Here is a 21348-nt window from a genome sequence, read left to right as displayed (position 1 = left end):
TTTATACGAGTCCTTGCTCCATCAATCCCCTCTCTGATGGCATTTTATGCCATCACAAAATGTCCATCACCAAATCAGATGCCAACTTTAGCACATCTCAATTTCTTCTTCAACCTTCTCATTCCTTTTCATTTCTGTATTGTAAACCCTTCATTCTTTTATACATATTTCCTTTCATTTCTTCAAGTTGTATCTCTTCATACTTTCTTTTCTTTCTCTTTTCATTTACTTCATACATTTTTCTTTTCTTGAAACATTTGAACCATGTCATTACTGCTAAGACTAATAATGTTATCCCTAAGATTGGCAGTATTATTTGACCTATTATGCTCTTACCTATGTTAGAAAACCAGCTCCCTATTGTAATAATACTATTTGTTAATTTTTTCCATGCACTGTCAACTTCCAGTGGTTTCAAATCCTCTTCCAATTTCGTAATGTTTTTAATATATCTTCCAATTTCAACGCTTTTATCAGGTATGTAGGTGCAACAATGTTGCGCCTTCAACATTTTACAGACTCCGCCCTCTTTTGCCAGTAATATATTAAGAGCAAGTCGATTTTGCACAACCATTGATTTGATCGCAACCATTTCTGTATTGATCATCAAGAATCCTCCAGCAGTGTCAGTAGATAATCGATCTACTACTGTAGATAGCTGACACATTTTTCATGAATTCAGAATTACTCCCACTGAAGGTATCAATCAATGCACTAAAAATGTCACATACTATTTCAGAAAAACTAGCTCTTTTTATACGTGTTAGTTCCTTTGCATCTTCATTGCTTCCAGTGATTCTTTTCACATGGTATACCTTTGGGAATACTATTCCAAAATAGCAACTCCTGTACCAATGACCAGGCCACCTGAAATAGGCTTTATTTCCACACGCATAATAAATTCCAGGAAATACTGGATCTGTTCCACCTTTTAGTCCCCATCCCCCAATAACTAGGAAATTATGTTCACATTCACTGGAACCAATAATACATTGTTATATTCAGTCTTTAATCTATGGAGGCAGATCGTCCCTTTCTTTTGAAAGTCCAAGGACATAGCAGCATGAGTCTTGCCAGTTTTATAAATTTCATCTTTCTCAGCCCAGTGAGGTATCTGTGGTTTCGGTTCAGAAGCCCTTCTCTGGAAGTCCTTTCTCCTTTGCTCAACTAAATTCAAAAATATCTTTTGTTCTTCATGTAATTTACATGTTAAATTGTGCTTTTGTGCTTCGGCTATATCTATAGTTTTCATGGTTAGAAAATATTCTCCCATAAACTGTGCGTCTTTAGTACTAAGAACTGGGTTCATGCTCTTTCGCATAGGAACCTCAGAAAAAAATCACATCTACATTAGAATAATAATATTTGTAATTTTCCTGTTCTATAAAACAAACCTGCTAAAACGATACAAGAGATACCATATGTTAATGGAATATGATGATATGTCACACTTCTGCTACTGATGCTGGTAATTTCATACACACATAACAATCACTAACTTCCATAGTGTCCACGTACTACACTAGCAACTTTGTAAATACATTTAAAGCAGTGTCATTATCTGTCATAATGTGGTGTACATCTAACTCATCTGGTGCTTCTAAATCTATTTTGTCTCCTTTTGTCTTATTCTCATCTGGTGCTTCTATTGCTACCCTATTTCCCTTAATGTTAGCTATTCTCTCACTCATTTCTGTGTTATTCATTTCTTTCGTAACCATCACATAAGGGATGGCTACTGTCAGTACTAACCAAATTATGAGTACTAAAAATATCCTACATATGCATATTCTACAACATTTTTGTGCACAATCTCATTTTGGTTTTCCAGCAGCCCTATCATCAGCCATTTTGAGTTTAGAAGATTTCTCTTCTTCACTCTTGATTTACTTGTGGAATTCAAAATTCCTTTGGGAAGTTTTCAGGTTGGTCTCACTTCCTCGATAATCTGTTCTACAATTATTTCTTCATAAATTTCTTCATTTAAATCTAGATTTTCAAATTCTTCAAGAATTACGTAGGTCTATTCAGGACCCTTGAATTTATTGTTCAATATTCTCAATCTTTTACTTTGTCTTCTGGGCTGGTCAGCAGATGTCCCTGACTGACTGGAAATTTCGTTTACTTGGTCAGGTTCTTGATTAACTGTTTTGAAATGATACTTTAGCCTTTTCACAACACTCGGCCAGTTGTCACCCCTTCTGACCCTTTTTGCTTGCACTGCACTGTCACTGTCTTTGAGTGGCATTCCTAAAGCTGGGGCTTCACATAGACATTTTCGTAATTTTACAAATGCTTCCATACTTTCATCATCCCATTCTATTGGATCATTTGCTCGTTTCTTGGTCATTTGTATTAGGAGTTTGGCCAGTAAGGAAAACCCTACAATCCACGCAGCGGCCAGGGCGACTGACGCCCGACGCTGGGGATCACGGTTCAATCCCCGGCACCGGTGACAGGTCAGCCCAGCACCATATGACTCTGGGCAATGGCTCGCTTAATCTTCCCGACGACCCCCAGCGCCGGGATGCCTACGGGTAGCTGTGCGCTTTACAAATAGTGGATTTACATTTTACATTTTTACAGTATCCCACAACTCCAAGGAACATTCTGATTTCTCTCTGGGTTTGCGGCAATTTCATTTGTTTTATTATTTCTATTCTCTCTCCTCACTCCACATTCTATTTGGTGTCCAAGATATTTGACTCCGGTTCGGCAAAATAATTGAATCAGCAACACAGTCATCTCTTGTTTTGGATGCTACTAGTAAGTCGTCAATATACTGTACTAATACTGACTCTCTGGGCAACACTAAGGTTTCTAGGCACTTTTTCAGTATCTGATTGAAAATTGAAGGACTTTCAGTGTACCTTGATGACCGCGATTTCAAACTATAATATGATCCTCAAATTTAAAGGAGAAAATATATTTGCTGTCTGGGTGTAATGGGATAGAGAAAAAGGCATGGCATAGATCAATTACTGTAAACCATCCTGCCTTCCATGGTATCTGGTACAGAACCACGGCTGGGTTGGGCACTACAGGGCAACAAGGTACAACAATTTTATTAATCTTTCTCAGGTCCTGAACTGTCCTATATTTTACGTTAGGTTTCTTTATGCCAATTATAGGGGAATTACAGGGACTACTCATTATTTCTTTTAAAATGCCTTGTTCGATCATTCAATCTATTTCTGCTGCAACACCAGCTTTAACTTCAGGACTTATCTTGCATTGTCGAGTGTTTGGGTAAACTGCACCTTACTTTACGGTTACTTTTACTAGGTCTACATTTGCCATTAACCCTACATCTTTTCCTGTAAAATCCCACACATCTAGATTTACTGTCGTTTTGAGCTCATCTGGTAAGTCATTTTTGGTCATTATAGAATACATCTCATATATCTCTGTGCCTTGTTTAGCTAACATGAATTTTTAGACTCCATCTTCATCTGGGGTTTGAATTGCAACACCATCCGGTGTGCAAAATATTGTGCAATTCATTTTGCACAGTAGATCTCTTCCTAATAAATTTATAGGACTGGAGTCACACACTACGAATTTGTGCATTTCCCTAAAATTGCCAATGCGTACCTCCATGGGTTCTGTAATAGGGGTTCTAATCTGTTTATTGGAAATGCCCACTACTTGGATCGCTTCTCTCGAGAGGGGTAGGTTTGAAATGTCTGCTGTTCTCACAGTAGAACGGGTAGCACCAGTGTCCAATAAGAAGGTAATATCTTTTCCTTCTACTTTACCATCAACATATGGACCTGACTGATCTACCGGTAAAGATGTGCCAAGTACGCACTCCCTTTTCTCCCCTGTCAGGCACCTTCATTGGTCACTGTCATCGAAATAAGGGTCTTGTAAAAGAAATTGCGATGTTACAGAATTTTTCGTACCACTTCCTCCTTGAAATCCGGTGTCTGCACTGTACTTGAACTGGTTCACAAAATTTGACATAGGGGCAGGTGGCAACTGACTCTGTAGATTTACAACCGGCTGCGGTTGATTGATTATCACCTCATTCTGTGTCTGTAGATTTAAAGTTTGATTTGGGCCATTATTGTTCTGTATAATTTTCACTCGTTTTTCCAACGTCCCAATTTTCCGCTCCCATGACACGGACATTTTTTCTTTACCTCCTCTCTACTCATTCTTCCCTTCTGTTTACTACCATTATTTTCATTTTGGCCTTGCCCCTTTCTTTAATTTCCTGTCTGGCTATTTAGTTGGAGTTCCTGCTGTTCTGCTAACTTTGCTTGTGCCCACATTACTTTTTCCTCTAATTTCTTTTGTTTATTGTCATTCTCATCTCCACAATACATTGCGTATTTGAGAATATCGTCTATGGACCTCGCTTGCCAACACAACATGTGCTGATTAATCATGTCTCCAATTTCTGGTTTTAATCCTGTCACAAATTGATACACAAAATGTCCCATGTCTTTATCTCCAATGTTCTCAAACACGCGATACTGCTTAAATACTTGCAGTAAGCGTTCATAATAGGTATGTATGGACTCGTTTCTGTCCTGGGTTGTTCTGTCTATTTTTACCCAATCTGTTTCTGTCGGAGGAATTTTCTCTTTCAATAAAGTGATCACCTGGTGTTATTTCTTCATTACCTCTTCTGAAGGCGCTCCTGTTTTCTCATCTCTCGGGTATTCATCACTAGACCAATCAACAGTAATTTTACAGTCCGTCCATAAATCAGTAGGCACCACAATGTCAAACAAATCATCCAAATCTTTTAACAGCACTTTAGAAACTTTCACAAATCTTTCAACTTGCCGATACCACTCAACTGGCTTTTCTCTTAACTTTGGGAAATCATTTGTAAAGGATGAAATATCCTGTCTGGTCCATGGTACATGTACATATCCTCCTCCTGGTACCTCCCTCATATGACATAATCTTTCTACCTTTCCTGTTTCTTTCATCACAAATTCAGAAGTGGTTTGATTGCCACGTTCTTCTTCCCTTTTCCGCATCCATCTAGCTTTCCATTTGTCCAAGTCACCCCATTTTTGTAAGATGGTTATTAATTCTTTAACCTATGATTTTCCTCTAGACACATTCATATTTTCCAGGTCCTTATCACTGAATTCTGCTCTGTATGGTTTCTCTAATATTTTGGATTTGCCTATTTCAACTCCCATTTCAGAAGCTAAGTCTGTCAATTTCTCATGGAATATTTTTGTATTTCTGGTGATACTTCTGCAGATAAACAATAACTCTTCTTCACTGTAAGTATTTAACCTGTCTAGTCCCACATTCCCAGCTATCATTTCTTCCAGTTCCACTTTCAATTTGTAGATATCTAGGATTTTCATTGGCTGTTTCAGCTTGTCTATTCCCTGTGCTCATCTTTCTATTTCTTCTTGGGATACTATTGTGGCATTCTTAACTCCTGTAGCTGTTTCTATTTGTACTTCCTTCGAACAACTAGGTGTAATTCTTCTCGGTGTTTCATTTATCTGACCTCTTATCGGTAAATCCATTAATGATATTACCGACTCACATTCGCTGCTTTGATCATCAATGATTAAGTTCTCTTTTCTGAGTTCAATTGTAGGTGTGGACATGACTGGGGGTTTGTGAGCGATTGTCTTATCTCCATCCAATGGAACCACCGGACCTATAGTCACTGGTATGGTTAGTGCTTCAGGGTGAGTACTCAATTGGGTTATTTTCTGTATCAGTTCCTCTCTAGTCTTGTTTATTGCCTCTCTTTCTTTTTCCTGCAGTACCCTTCTATTTGTTGTGTCATGCATAACTTGGGAAACTAATGGTGTTCCCAAGACCGGAGCACTAGTAGTAGTTCTGCTCAGTTCCTCTTGGTAAGGTGGAGGGTTTTTATTAAAATGTCCTCCAAAAAATCATCTTCGGATTCTCCACTACCTGTCATCGTTACATTTTTGGTCTTCTCTGTGCACTTGCCTCCTGACTGTTCCTCAGCCATTAGTACAGGATATAATCCTTCAGCTACCATTGCTTGTCTCCATTGTTTCATCTGACTATCTCGAGTTTCACGCTTTAGCCTGGGATAAAATCCACTAATGTTTATGCTACTTCTGGATCTGTCACGCTCAAATGCTTAAGTCTCCCATTCCTCTAAAGCTTCATATTGGGTTAATCTTGGTCGAGGCTCTAATTCATTCATTTTTAATCTCAGGTTATGCAGAATTCTCCCATTAAATGTACCATGTTCTGGGAAAGCTAGCACTCCATCCCCTTTTGTATATGCCATCCAAATCTCCAACCATACACAAGTATGATAGCCTCTCTCCATCATCATGTATGATGCGGGCGTTTTCGGGGGAAGGATAAGAATTCCCTCTCTAGTCTTAACAGGTTTATCCTTTTTAAAATATTTTTAATTTTCTGCATAAATGTCATCTTTCTTTTTTTTCCGTACATTTTAGGTATCGATCATTTTATATATTGTTCTCTGGCAAAACCTAAATACCTTCTGTCGGGCCAATTCCCTATTAATGTTGGGCCGTGTCTCCACATACAAAACCCACTGTCAATTATTATTGTAGCGTCTATCTTGCTAGCCAAATCAAATCTTCACTTTTACTCTAATGTTTGACCAATACCAGCACAACTCTTATTCTTTTGAACAATTAAATTCTATTTCACACTATGTGCTTAGCCAATACTAGCGTGGCTTTTCTGTGACGTCAGTATCGCTCCTTACTACTGACCCCTCCTCTACAATTTCACGTCAGTCACACGCCCGCTGTTCTAACCAATCCCAGCGCAACCCTCTGTGACGTCAGTGCAGCACCCTTAACTGACCCCTCCTTTGCAAGGTAACACGAAACTTATTTTTCTTTCAACTTTCATACAAATTAATTAAACGACAACATAGAAACATTCGCTACTCTGTTTACTTCACTAAAATCAGAAAGTCGATTCACATTTACTGCGAGTGAAAGTATTCCGCTTACTCTTCACACACTACGAGTAAACCTCCTCCGCTTACTCTTCATTCAAGCACCGATGAACCTGCTACTCCTTCAGTACTACCCTTTCTAGGTGATATAGGACCAAAGTTTCACCAGCGAACTCTTTGCTATCAATCACTCTCACTTTTATACAAAATAGTCCCTAATTCAGCACTGTTAGCCTTGCATAGCCCTTCACCGCTACCTTTAGCAAATGAGCAACCTCACTACAGTGTGGTTTCCATTCACCACCCGCTAGTCAATATTCCCGGTAAATTCCAGACAACATAAAACAAGTACAAACAAGTAAGTTAATGCATAATCAATAATTCAGGTTCAACTTTTTCACCTAACTAGCTAATAAATGAAGCCATAGCTCTGCTACCAGAAAAACGGATCCAGCGGGTTACCAACCTCAGGTACTCACTTTACTATACATTCACTTGGGCCCATAAACACACACTCATTCATGATAGGCTAGTAAATACCGCTGGGGTCAATTTATTGCACTAATACCTGTAAGACGAATTTCATCTAATTCTATCTTACCAAACCTCTTGATCCGATGTATTTTCCTCTGGTCAATGGACCTTTTAGTTAACTAAATAGGAGAAAGATTACATATAATAAACCTTTATTAAATGACCACAGACTCGGGACAGTTTAAAATGTTTATCTAGCAAATTCATGTGAGCCAAGAACCATAATACAGTTTGAACACCGTCCTCGAAAAGGAGAGGAAGAGAAAGTAATTCAATCAGAATACTCGTTAAACAAAATTATTACGATGACAGAACCTGAGTAGGAGGAAAAAGAGAGCAGTACATTGACATACTACACAGAATTATATTTACCCAGTATGGTGTGGAAACCAACCCATTGGCCAAGGAATTGGAAAGGGTCCCCTGGGACAGATGAGGCGACCAAGGCTCAGGACAGGATTCAGGACAGGATAGATGACCTCTTCTAGATATGACGCCTGCGCCGCACCCCTCTCTGACGCTCTCTTTCTCCTCGATTCTTCCGCGATGTTCTCTATTAAATGCCACCTCGATTCTTCCGCGATGTTCTCTACTAATTGGCTCAAAAGTTCAGGCTTAGGGGAGGGCCCATAGGGATCCTGGCTGCCTGCTTCCTGTTCCTGCCAGAGCAGAAGAGCAGGAGCAGGAGCCGAGAAGACGCGGGACCCGGCTGGTGAAGAGGTAAGTCTATTTTTGTTGTTGTAAAATTAACCCCCCTCCCTGCATGACCCCCCTGACCACCTACCCCCCTCCCCCACCCGTGAAACATGCGGGCCACAACCGATTTTTAGGCTACTTCAGTCACTTTGAAGCCTTGGCCAGAGGCTCCATGTGAAACTGAAAGTAAAGAATTTCACAAGCAGGACAGCACTGCTGGAGGCAGAGGGGGGAAGGGGCGGAGAGCAGCAGGCTTGCATTACACGGGCAGTTCCCAGAAGAAGCCAAGGCACAGCTAAGGAGGAAAAGCAGGCTGATACTGGATTGGGCAGTAGGAAGTTACAGCCAAGAAACAAGTATAAGGACGTTCCTTGCATAAGACAATGCACGAGGAGGGGGAAGAGTTAATTTAACATCAGAAAGGCTGAAACAAAAAATGCGAGACATAACAGCAGTCTAAGGTTGTTCATTATGAATCCGCATGAAACAAGGTTCACAGACACATTATTTATGAGATTGTATACCTCTGATTCATGGACAAAAACATTCGAACAGACTTCCTTTACTTAGTCAGGATTTGTTTACATACAAACTGCGTTTGTGTTTTCCCCATTGTTCACTGTACCTTTGTTTTTAAAATCGGCATTGAAGCGATTTGCTCACAAGTTCCACTCTCCAGGTCGAGTCATGCAGAAGAGTACGCCAGAAGCACCATAGTAGGCATGGACCTAACCTCAGCTTAAATTACGAGAAGCCTTCTCTGCCCCCATGCGTGTGTTAAAATCAGACCCAGGAACACGTACAGCACCTTGAGCACGAAGTGGTTGGCATAGACCTGTGAAGAAGTGGGCACGGGTCCCAGTTAAGTATAGACAGTAATATGTGCTCACAGTTGTAGTGCTCCTAACTGGTACCACAATTATTATTACTTAAAAGGGTCCCGTTTTACAGACAGATCAACACCAGCCACAGCCAAACATAACCAATAGACATGCAACATTATATAGACTCTGCCTACAGGTGATAACCATCAACCATTCTTTCTACATCCTCTGATTCCATGCTATCTTAAAAGCCCCCAATCCCACCACATCCCTAGACCCCTGCATGAAATCTGACTTCAAATAATAACAACTGTTTCTCTTCCCTTCACCCTGTCCTTACCCTCCATCCCCTTCCTGCCTTACAGTCCGAGTATAGCCTACTGTATCACATGCCTGTCTACCTAACTCTTCATTATATTTCTGCACACTCACCACACCTCTCCTCAAATCGCGACTCACTTGTGTGACCACTCACTGCAATCTAACAATATCTACTCTCAGCTAGCCACTCAACCCTCTTTGTTCTCTGGGGGCAGAAGACTACCCCCAGTAATCAAGAAAAACTAAAAATCACTGAAAAACATCACCAACCGTGGGTTTCCAGAGTAGTATGCTACCCGCTGTCACAAGAGAATTTTCATCAACACAGAAACTAACAAGTGACTTTCATGAATAAGTGAAAAATAGTGACAAGATGATGTCGTGAGTGCAATGTATACAACAAGGAAGAACTACAAACATGTATTGTATCAATCAGAAAGCCTCTGTCCTTTCACAATTTATTTCTCAAGCTTTCCCAAGTGGCCTAGTGCCGTTCCTATTTCTGGCTTTTGGCGTGAGGATGCTATAGGACATGAACTAGATACAAGGCGTCGACGTTTCGACCCAAAGGTATGCGCTATTCGAACCAGCGTCACGGCGGGTCTTCTTCAGGACAATCAAATGGAAGTGGACACCCAATAGTGGATATCATCTTGTTATCCACACAGTGATTCCTTAGGAGAGGTAAGGAGATGGCACACTGCATCGATTTCGCATTAATACCGGTAGAGAATCCACCATCTGATTAGATTCTTTGACTGGGAGATGAGTGTTCAATATCAAGTTCCACCCTCCGGTTGGAATCTGCACTTCAGGTTTGTCGAGTAAACCTAGTCAGATAATTCCAAATTTGCATCATTTAGATCCACCCACTGGTTGGAATCTCCTTTGGTGTATGGCAATCAATGCAACCGCAAGACACTGTGTCCAAGCACAACCCTGAATGTAGCATTCAAAACATCTGTAATCATTGACGCCAACATTTGTGAGAGGAAAATGGAAAACAACATATAGAGTAGAATCATGCAATTCTTCAGGACCATTAAAAAAATATAACAGTTCCTTTTGTGCTAAAGCATTGAAAACCTACAAGCGGTGAGGAACATGCACTTTGTACTTATAGTCCTTGCTTATCAGAAGCAAGGCTGGCAGTAAAAGAGGCGCTGTTACTGCCAGTCTTGCTTCTCGTAAGCAACGACTAGAAGTACAAAGTGAGTGTTTATGCACTGTTTGCAGGTTTTTAAGACACATAATTAAATGGCATTGTGATTGCACACCTTCAGGAAGAGCCTCAATACCTGGCTTTTCGGCTGATCCGAATCTGCACCTCCCCCAGCGCCTTGAGATCCTCACAAGTGAGTAGCACGCATTCAAAACCCTGATTGATTCATTTACAATGCCAATAGCTCAAACGCTCGCAAATGCGATACCTTTTGCATTGCAAATGCTTGTTTTAGTTTTGCTTTCTTTAGCCAAGCTGCACAGCATCGGGGATGCTTGACAGCATCGCTAAAAACCATTGGCTAAGCCAATAGGTCGCAAAGGCTGGACCAATTGGCTTTGCCAATGCTTGTTTCTTAGGCGAGGACTGGATCAGATGTCTGCTTTATTCTGACCATGTACAACCACCATTAAAGTGCATTCGATCTGAATGATATTCAGTGCCATTCAGCATAAACCTTAAATGTAACTATCTTAGAAGCGCCAGACCAAAGCGCTTCCCTGATCGATGCGATATGGAGAGGAAGAGGGAAAGGTGAGGATTTGAATAAGAAAGGGCAGCCTTCGATGCATCAGAAGCCAAATATATTTACCATCAATTCTCTCTGCAGCAGGAGTCCGAGAGACACTGCTCGATCCACTCTAGGACAACAGCCCCATCTGGCCCTCCATGTTGGTCACGCGCATGGCTAGCCGTGTTCTGCATTCCGACCTGCAGTCTGGCAGCCATATTGCGTGCACTCACACAAACACTGCCCTACAGAGTCTGCACACCTGACAATAGGCACAGCACACAACGGGACTAGGCTAAACAGTACAAGCTAACACATAGGTTAGACATGCATAGAAGGCACACATTATCAATCGTAAAGAAATTATCTGATCAGTTTAAACAGACAGGATGTACCTTTGATCCACAGGATGCGGAAGACCGTTGAGCTCGGACAGAATTGTGGGTGGACAGGACGCCACCAATGGGGAGTGGCCCTGGCAGGCCAGCGTACGCAAGAAGGGGGTGCACATCTGTGGTGGGTCTTTGATTGCTGAAACCTGGGTGGTGACAGCAGCTCACTGTTTTGTAAGGTAAGCAGTTTCCTAACATTCCATCATCCTAGCTTGGCAGTTCCCAGTTTCGTGACGTAAAATAGTTTTTTGTTTTTTTTTGTCCTCATTCACCTCAAGGTCTAATGTTCATTACTTCAGCCCTTTTACGAAAGCGAAACCAACCTCCTAAGGGCATCCGACAATAAACATTTCCTTCCCTGCTGATATCTCTCTCTCAGGGTGTTCGTTTCACACCAGCAGCTGTCTTAACTACAAATGAAGGGCCCTGCAGCCAGACTAGAGAGTTTTACAGGTGTAATTATTGGACAGATCTATATTTCCTATTTCATATATCCTCATTACCCCTTACACCTCATGACACCCTACATGCACAAGCACCCCAAACTTGCAGAGGTTTCCAAAATCTTTTCCTCTTAGAGTCTTCCCCTAACAAGTCCATCCTGGACATATAGAAGAGAGACTCCAACCACTCCGAATGCTGAGGTGGGATAGCGCCCACCCATTTACGAAAAATGTCTCTTTCGGCCAGTAAAATTGCATAGAACAACAGATCTCTAGGGATGCCCGTAAGACCTTCCATTACACCAAAACTAATCAGTGATAGGCTTACCTTGATTTGCAGACCTAAAATACCTGATATTGTTATTTCCACTTCGTCCAAATACCTCCTGATTTCTGGACATTGGTAGAACATATGAACATCTGTCGCTTTTTCAAGGCCACATTTTGCGCACGTCTTCCTTTCCCCATCTTTGACAGCTTTTAAGGTGTTATATATGCCCTGTGGAGTGAGAAAAGGTGGTTTCTTCTTAAAAAAGCAGGCTTGACAATTGTTACGTAATATTGTTATGTTTTATAAATATATGGCTAGTCGGTGGGGAGCAGCTTGTGTAGATGACCTGGGGACTCGGGCATCGTCAGTGCCTGGTAATCACTTCAGAAGTTTTTTAGTTAATTTAGACAGCCATTTAACCACAGGAGATAGGTAAGGCAGGCGATTTGTGACACACAACTTGTGCCATATTTGAAGCTGTTTGCCTTTTCCGAGCTCATACGGGACAGTATAGTTTTAGGGCCTGGTTACAAGTGGATCGGTAAATTGCGACCCATTAATGGGATTACTGAGGGTATTTAAAGCATCCAGTAATTATTGGATGCGTAAAATAACTCAACCTTTGTTATATTTCGGCAGCTCAAACCTGCCAAAATTTAAAAGGCAAAAGCATACAATATTTACTGTTGCATGTAAATCTTGAAGCCTTAAACACCAAAATCCAAATTATTCCCCATAAACTAGTAATAGTTGATATTTATGGCACCCGATAAATAACGTACCCTGTGATATTATTATTTTTCAGGTGTGTTAAATAACACCTTAAGGTGTAATCAAGCCCTTTGATCCTTGTAGGTCTCAGTGTGTGAGACCAGTCATACCCTAATTGACCAAAGATCAGAAGCTATCACTTGTTGGGCTTGCAGACAACCAACCAGATGGCTTACCCAAGATTTACTTCAGGGAAATTAGTAATAAGTCAGCTAAATGTCCTTCAGTAACTCCACGGGGAAAAACTTCCAGGATTTTTCTAGATCCTTTATTTGATGTTGGTTTTGTGAGGCGGGATTTGGGTAGTAGAAGTCCACCAGCTTAATTTTCATATTGCAAAGCTAGATAAATATTCCTTGTAGGCTGATATTTTTTTGATTAAAAATGTCATGCAGGCTTTCCTCATTTATAAAACTGGTTGCCTCTATACATCATGCCTGACTGTTTGTGTTTCACCTAAGGACTGGATGCACAGATAGGCTGCTCATCCACAGCATCTGTGTCCATTTATCAGTCAATTTCCATTTTGATCTGTGCTGTTTTGAATGTCAATTTCATTGTTATGTACCTGTGGTTCACATCATCAACAATTCAATTGGAAACTCTGAATTAAGAAACCATTCAGCCAAGCACGCCGCACACAGAATCCTAATTCCCACTAGATACCATGCAGTTGGTAGGTTCGGGTGGTACTTGACGTTATTTATCGAGGAAAACCTAAATAGAGATGAAAATCACTGGCTGTATTTTCTCTGCTATGTAGATAATATGGTGGCAGAACCTCCAAGCACCAGCAAGATTCTCCTCCGGTGCTCCTGGCTCCAAGTCAGACCCAAGCCTTTCATGCCAAAGCTTTGGTATTGCTCAGAGCAGGGGGGCCCGAAGCTCCTGATATACTGTGGCACTTCAACCTAATTTTTTCATTTCAGGGGATTTAAACTGTGGGAATATGAAGTTGTTCTCGGGGCCTTCCAGCTCTACCTGCCCGTTGCCGTTAGCATCCCTGCAAAGGCCATTTATGTCCACCCTTCTCACAGATGGCAGGGCTCCAGTGGGGATATTGCCCTGATCGAGCTCCGGGATGTGGTCCGGTACACCGATTACATACTGCCAGTCTGCTTGCCATCCATGAACACAACCTTTCCCATGGGCTTGAAATGTTGGGCCACCGGCTGGGGCTCCACCCGACCTACAGGTATTTGTCTGGTTTACTGTTTATTTTATGTTGCACATGCAGGGGACTGATCACAGAAGCATTTTGGAGTATGTCTTGCGGTACCTCTGCAGTACTCTTTTACATCCTGTTACATGGATTTGGAAAAATAGGAATGCTCAGGGAATATTCATGTACAATTAGTGCATATTGAAAGCACTGGGTCCTTTCTGCACGTTTACTAATGAGGAGCTCGACGTTTCTGGTTAATTTACTAAAGTGTGTAAGAGTACGAAGGGGCGGCTCCTACATTTGAGCAGAGGCGCGTCACCCCACAAGCCCCAGAGCTGAAAAATAAAATCGTAATAAAGTTTATTTATTACCATTTAATTTTTAATTACCCATCCCGAACTAAGTGTCAGGACGAGGCAGGGCCAGGGTGCCGATTGGCAGCAGCAGGGAGCTGTGCACTTTAACCCCTTCGATGCGCATGACGGAGCGGTTCCGTCATGCGCATCGGTTGCGCTGTGCGGATGACGGAACCGCTCCATCATGGCCCCGCCCGCACACGAACCCTTCAGCACAGCGCGGTAATCCACGCCGCGCTGAAGGGGTTAAAAGGCGCATTCCTCTTTGGCCGGCTGTCTTGGGACGTCCAGCCATACATGAGCATTTTAAACTTTTCTTAACTGCCTGTCTTAGATAGCTGGGTTACAGAAAGTTCAGGCCCCCAGTGACCTTAAGATCGCTGAGTGAGACCGCTCACTCCAATCCTGGCACTTCTCTCATGCTGTGAGAGCAGCGCCAGGATTGGGTAGTGCAGTTTCCTGGGTCCGGAGCTTCCAGATGACACCCAAGGGAGGAGGACGTTGCACTACAAGCCAGGAAGATAAGTATTTCAAAAACAAAATCCCCACGCCCTAACACCCTCGGTACATGCAAGCCGCCACTGAGAGTACTAAAAGAGTGCTCCTGTAGTACTGCTTCCCACACTTACAAAAGCTTTAGTAAATTTGCCCCAAAGTTTGACCTTGGGATCCAAGAGCTCTCAGTGATGAATTCAAGCCCCAGCTAGGCCCGCAAGTACAAGGGTTCGCCCTCCTGTGTATGAAAACTAGAAGGAAGTTGGCACGGAAACTGCAAATACAAAGACAAAGTTTATTAACCCTTAAGGGTGGTCCTACAGCCTACACAACACTCTTCAGTATTGCATAGAGTAGCACAAAGAATTATCGAGCATGGTCCCCTTTTATACACAACAGAGGGGCTCATAAGTAGGCGGGTACAACATAGAACAAGATTCGTTACCTTTTATGGACATTTTCAATACAGAATCAATACATGGGTGGAGTTAACAATTTCCTGAGCCCGCGAAAACATGGTCAAGCAAGGACTAACTGATAACAGATGTGGTCAAGTCTGGGCATGTGCCAGACGAACAAAGGGGCTATTTATAGACTGTTGCTGGGCAGATTGCAAGGGCAACTATCAAGGAGGTAGGACTTTTCTCGTGCAGAGCACGTGGAAGCATGACTATACAAAATGGAGTCCAGACATTAGTCAACATAAGGAGGAGAACTCGATTCAAGCAGAAATAATTCATGTCTTCAGCAAATGCTTAATCAAATCACTGTTTAGTTTCAACATCAGGACAATAAGCATTGCAGTTATTTCCTACAGCAAGGATGGGGAGCCCTCTGAGATACACATCTGTCCTGCAGACGATTCAGTCCTAAGAATCATTCCAGTTGTAGCCGGAAACAGGGCAAACACTAGTGGTTTCCCTTGATACAAATATTACTGGAAGAAAATACAGTGGAAGAAAAGAAAAGGCTATGGTGAGAAAAATAGAAAAACAATGTAAAATCAGAGAGAAGAAAGAGTGAGGGGGGCTAGAAAGAAAAGGAAAACGATAAACCTGAAGAAATACAAAAGGAAGACACAGATTAGAAAATCAGAGAAAGGTAGAGAATAAAAGGACACAGATGAAAGAGCAAGGAGAGAAAGAAGAAGAGGAATAAAGGATGAATAGGGAAATAAAGTACTCATTAGAGAGTGCGGAAGCGAGCCAAAGTGACTGTACCAGATTCTATGGTTGTTTACGCTTTGTATCAAGCACTGCTGAGAACCAAAGAAGGAAATGTAAGCAGTGGCGTCCGGCGCAGGTAAGAGCAGTGGGGCCGTGGGGCAGGGTGGGGGTAGGGTAAGTCGACATACGACGGGAGAAGTAAAATTACATTTAAAAACCCCACTTACCTTGCACTCGGTGATGCGGTGAGCCCAAGCTAAGTGGTTTTATTTATTTTTAAATTTAATTTTACTTCTCCCTGAGTATGTCGAGTTACCCGCCCCGCCCCCACCGCTCTTACCTGTGCCTTCCGCTACTGAATGTAAGCAGCACATCTCTGGGCAGGAAAGAAAGATGAAGTAATCGGATGTACCTGGGTCGAGTCTGGAGTGAGTGGCAGTGACTGCAGTGAGATGGCTCGGTGCCCTGCTGCACAGGAGAGGCTACTGACAGACTACTTATACCCCAGAAGCCTCCGTAGAGTTCGGTTCGGGTCAGCATAGCATGAGCAAAGAGCCCTCAGGCATGCGGCTCAAAAGGTGGAAGCCCTGCAAAGCCTCAGTTCTGTCTCCTACACCGGAGCAAGAGGGTTAAGGGATCATCTCCCCTTTGGGAGGACCTTGACAGGGCTCCCTCGTGGTGGATGGAGGACTCAGTGGCAGGACAGTCTGACACTAGGCCAGGAGCAAGACACCTGACACTGCAAGGCTGCCCGGGGAGGGGGGGGGGGTTGCGCAGCAGCCCCCCTAAAAGGGCGGCCGCCTTAGTGCCACAGGAAGGCACTGGGGGTAGCCGGTCTAGTCCCTGGGTCTCGGCCAGGGAAGTCGTCCGGCAAAAGGCTACTTCCGGCGGAGGGGGGAGGGGGCAAGGGTATTTATGCTGTCCCCGCCCCTTCCTCGCCCTCTTGTCCCTCTCGTCTCGCCTTGATGCCGTTCGCTCCTCTGGGTCTTGCGGCGGGTCTTTTTTCGTGATCCCGGTTATCCCGGTAAGTGTTGGTGGTTGTTGAGAGCGAGAGTCTTTGTGGAGTGGCGGGGTGATGAGCTTGGTGTTGTTGCGTGGCCGGGAGGGCCCGGTGCGGTGCTTTTCATTAACCCCTTGCATGCCCGCCCCTTTCCCCGCCCAGTGCCGCGCTTTGTATTAGCGGGCGGAGTTCATGACGAGCTGGACTCGTCATGGGCACAGTGCCACCGCAGCCCATGACGAGTCCAGCTCGTCATGGGCACTGAAGGGGTTAAGGCATTCGTGGTGGGGAGCACGGTCGTCATTATGCCAGGGGGTGTAGCTCAGTGGTAGAGCTCATGGATTGCGTGGAGGAGGCCCCGGCAGGGCCGGATTTAGGGTGGTGCGACCGGGGTGCTGGCTTCTTGGGGGCACCGTGTTTGGAAGTTTATTATGCTTTTGAAGCACCTGATGCTGCGTTTCTTTCCGCGGCAATTACCAGGCCTCACATAAATGTCAAGATAACTCGTGTGATTAATTAACTTCCTGGAGAGAGATCAGCATTTTGTATAGTTGAGGTTTTGACTTCAGGGAAGTTAGTGCAGAGGGTCAATGTGCCTGCTGCAAAGAATGTGTGCCAAGTAGATTACAGAGTGCGTATGATGTAAATAGGTCAGCAGGTTACTGTTTTCAAAAGAGGCATCCTTTTGTTACTTGCAATTTATAACTTAAAGTCCTAATATTCAACAGTGAGCTATAAACGTTCATCCTAGAACTGCATACACACCGCAAAGCATACATTATTAGAACATTGATTAATGTTGCAAAAAGGGTTAATTTGGCTAGAAATCGATTCTGAGCTTGTGCTTCTCCACACCAAGCAACCTTAAACTATACTGCCTACCAGTAGGGATGACATGAGACTCCTACACTTTGAGTCCTTTGGCTTAGGTAACATTTCCTATACACTGATTCACACGCGTATGATTGATTGTCTCTGCGTAATTTGTGTGAGATGCAAAGTGCTCGGACACCCTACACTGGTAGGAGTGGCGCTATATAACTAATTCAATGCATCTGAGAGTGTGGTTATGGAGACTTGGTCACTGTTAAAGGGGGCTAGTGAGAGAATCCGTGATGGAGGTGGCATTGGGGGGGCGCCAACAAACATTGTTGCACAGGGCGCCACCAACACTAAGGCCGGCCCCGGGCCCCGAGTTCAACCCTCGGCATCTCCAGTTGGATTTATTCGGTTGAGGGGAGGAGACACCCCTTTTGTCTGGGTCCCACCACGCAGGCCACACCCGGGTGGGACCTTCCCCTGGCTTGGGTGAGCTGTTTGAAGTTCAGTTGATGTGTTGCTTCCTGCCCTGTCCAGGGGCAGCTGGCCGGGTAGAGGGGGAGCTTTGCTCGCATTTGCTTAGAGTTTGAAACACTATGCGTGTTTCTGGTCTCCTGCTCCTGGCGCGTTGCACGGGAAGCATCTTTTGTGTGGCAGCCGCTTGCGGGGCCAGGCGCTTCGGGGCTTGGATGGGCCTGGTTGGATCTGGCTGCGGTGCGGTTTCCGCCATCCGCATGTTGTGGTGGAATGACCGCGAGGCCGCGCGTGTGCTGCGTGGGTTCCGGGGAGAGTAGCGCGTGGGGGCAGGGTCCGATCGGCTCTCTGGTATTTTCGGCTCCACCTGGGGTTACGGGCACAGACAGTTCTGGAGACATTGCCCGTCGTGGAGATGTTGGGAGAGACCGTAGCCTAGTTTGCAGTCTTGGCCCCGCCTTCCGCTGGCGGTCCACGGGGACCGGTGCGGGCGGGTGAAGTAAGGCTAGGGTTTGGAGCGGGGGTCGGAGCAGGGGGTGCGTCTCCGTCGCGTGGTCGGCGCGGTCCGTCGTAGTACGAGGTTTGGGTCCCTCTCCTCTCCCTGGCACCCAGCGCGCACCCCCTTCCCACAGCTGCGCCTCCAGGGCCTCGGCGGAGATGGTGCAGTGGAGCTGGGCCTCGGTGGGTGTTGGACAAGGGATACCAGAGGGGATAGGAACCCCTTTCGGTGAGCTGGTAGTTAGCAGCCTGATAGTATTTCGCTGTGTTCGGCAGGTAATTGGTGGCTGTTACAGACATTTTCCTAGGAATACAAATGATACATGATTAAAGTGAGTGCTGTATGCTTAACACTAGGTACACGAGGAGTTACATTTTACTTTCGGGCGTGGCTGTCGCTAGGATGGCAGGCGCCGTATTTCGCTGTGTTCGGCAGGTAATTGGTGGTTGTTACAGGCATTTTCCTAGGAATACAAATGATACGTGATTATAGTGAGTGCTGTATGCTTAACATTAGGTACACGAGGAGTTACAATTTTACTTTCGGGCGTGGCTGTCACTAGGATGGCAGGCGCCGTGCTGCTGGAGCACCAGGGGTGTGAGGTGCCTGCGGCACACCAATCACAGCAATCGTTTCATATGCAACGCTAGTTCTCCGCTGTTTAAAGGAAAGGGTTCAAGCAGGTGCTCGGTCAGTGTGGGCAGTCGATGATGGGCCTCTAACTCGGGCGGCCGCTCGGGCCACTCGGGCAGCGTGAGCGGTAACCGGCGTCCCAGCGGTGTCTGCGGCACGCTGGGTGGTCGTTGCGTTTGTGTGTCTCCGACTTACCGGGTGGGGGAGACTGTGCGAGTTACGGAAGTTTCGAGCCCCGGGCCTTCTCAGGGGGGAAAGACGTTACTCTGCCAGACCCCAATTGGCGTGCAGAGCAGGGGAAGCGTTAGGTCTGGTCCGGTAAGCATTAAAATAAATGGGAAGCAGGAATATATACGAAGTAGTATTTCCGGTGATACTTCTAATTTCGGAAGTCGAACAGACACATATCCGGGAAGCAAGGCGCGTTTATGAGCTGAGTGGGACAGCTCATCGGTCGCTGTTTCCACATTGAGAACACGTATTCAGTTGGGCAAAATGCTAGGGCCCATGGTGTAAACTCACCGCTATTGCAGACTTCAAAGGGCTGGAAGAAGCTGAACTGCAGGCAGCAACTCTGCAGTGAACGTAGTTAATAATGTAATTTTACCTCCGGCTCTCCAGTCACCTGTAGAACCTGGTTCACATTAGGGAACTTCGGATTGGCTAACAGCAGAATTTTTATTTATTTTTTTATATGGCTTTCTCATTGGCGGAAATGGGATGAGTAGTTGGGGCATGAAGTCCACCCCTTTTCCTTAGCTGGCCTCAGTAGCTTCTTTCGGCAGTTTACAAACCTTTACCTTGCTCTACAGTCCAATGAAACTTAATTGGTTTGTATTGGAAATTGAGCCAGGCAGGCACCATGCCGGAGATTTACTAGGGGCTGTTAAAGCGCTCATGTGGTACCTCTGCACATGGGTGTGCTGCATCTGAGGGGTTACAATGGTGATCTAGTCACGACAGGGTTTTGGGGCACACAAGCGAGTGCACAAACTTATCAGTTTTGGTTACCCCTGCCCCAGGGGAATTCTAGAGCAGCTCATGTTACGGAGAGGAGTTTATTATGTGTGGAGCGGTAGCGACGGGCCCATAGCGGGTTTGTGGTGCACGCGGACGCTGTGTGGTCCGGGCGGGCGCAAACCGCAGAAAAAGCCGGGCCTGCATTGTGCGGAACCAGATACTGCGACGCAATGTCGGCAGCAGTTGCAGGGTAACTCGGGTAGACGCTCTCCTGTCCTGCATGGTCCCCAACCAGGAAACAAGATGCCACTGTTCCTTGGACCTTCCGCTCCACTTTGCGTTCTGTAGAGGTTTGAATTAGTATTGTTCGTGGCCTACTCTCCGGAAGCTGGTCGGGAGCCGGATTGTAATTTGCAACGAGCCATTTGGCTTTGGCGCCTCGATGTCCTTTTGGGCGAATATGCCTGTTGTGGGGAATCTGCTAGTCACTCTTGCCGTCATAAGAGCCTTCTGACCAGGGGGAGGTTTTGTCATTTTAAAAATGTGAGAACCCTGGTTTGCAGATACAGTGGATGTCTTGCGAGGACGCGAGACACACAGAGTTTCTTAGGACACAAGCCGTTGTCGTCGCAGGTTGCTTATTGGGGTGAATGGATATGGATAGCCAGACGCCTAGTGGGCATCTCTGGCTTGGAATGTCATACGGCCTTGCGGAGTCTGTCTCTTAGCACGTTTCCTTTCTGCATCTAGGCCGGTACCCCTGAACTTGTGTCGGAGGGGCTTTGTTACACAGTGTGCTCTGTTTCCAGTGAGGATATACCCGGCCCTGTTTTGGGTCCATACACAATATTAAGAGTCAGGATTGCGTGGCGCTTGTTGACGGGAACAG

At 44.7% G+C, this 21348-nt stretch overlaps 1 protein-coding gene across 1 annotated transcript in view; it reads left to right on the top strand.

Annotated features, from left to right (window-relative positions):
• LOC146811582 (serine protease 27-like) overlaps positions 1-21348 on the top strand; it is a 119166-nt gene that overhangs the window by 59969 nt on the left and 37849 nt on the right. Inside the window, exons 3-4 of the mRNA XM_085618559.1 lie at positions 11424-11586; positions 13822-14087. Of these exons, the coding sequence (XP_085474685.1) occupies positions 11424-11586; positions 13822-14087 (429 nt within the window). The remainder of the gene's footprint in view (positions 1-11423; positions 11587-13821; positions 14088-21348) is intronic.

Source organism: Triturus cristatus, chromosome 7 (assembly GCF_964204655.1).
Source record: "Triturus cristatus chromosome 7, aTriCri1.1, whole genome shotgun sequence".
NCBI classification, from domain to species: Eukaryota; Metazoa; Chordata; class Amphibia; order Caudata; family Salamandridae; genus Triturus; species Triturus cristatus.
The sequence above is the reverse complement of the archived record's forward strand: the minus strand, read 5'-3'. Positions and strand labels throughout refer to the sequence as shown.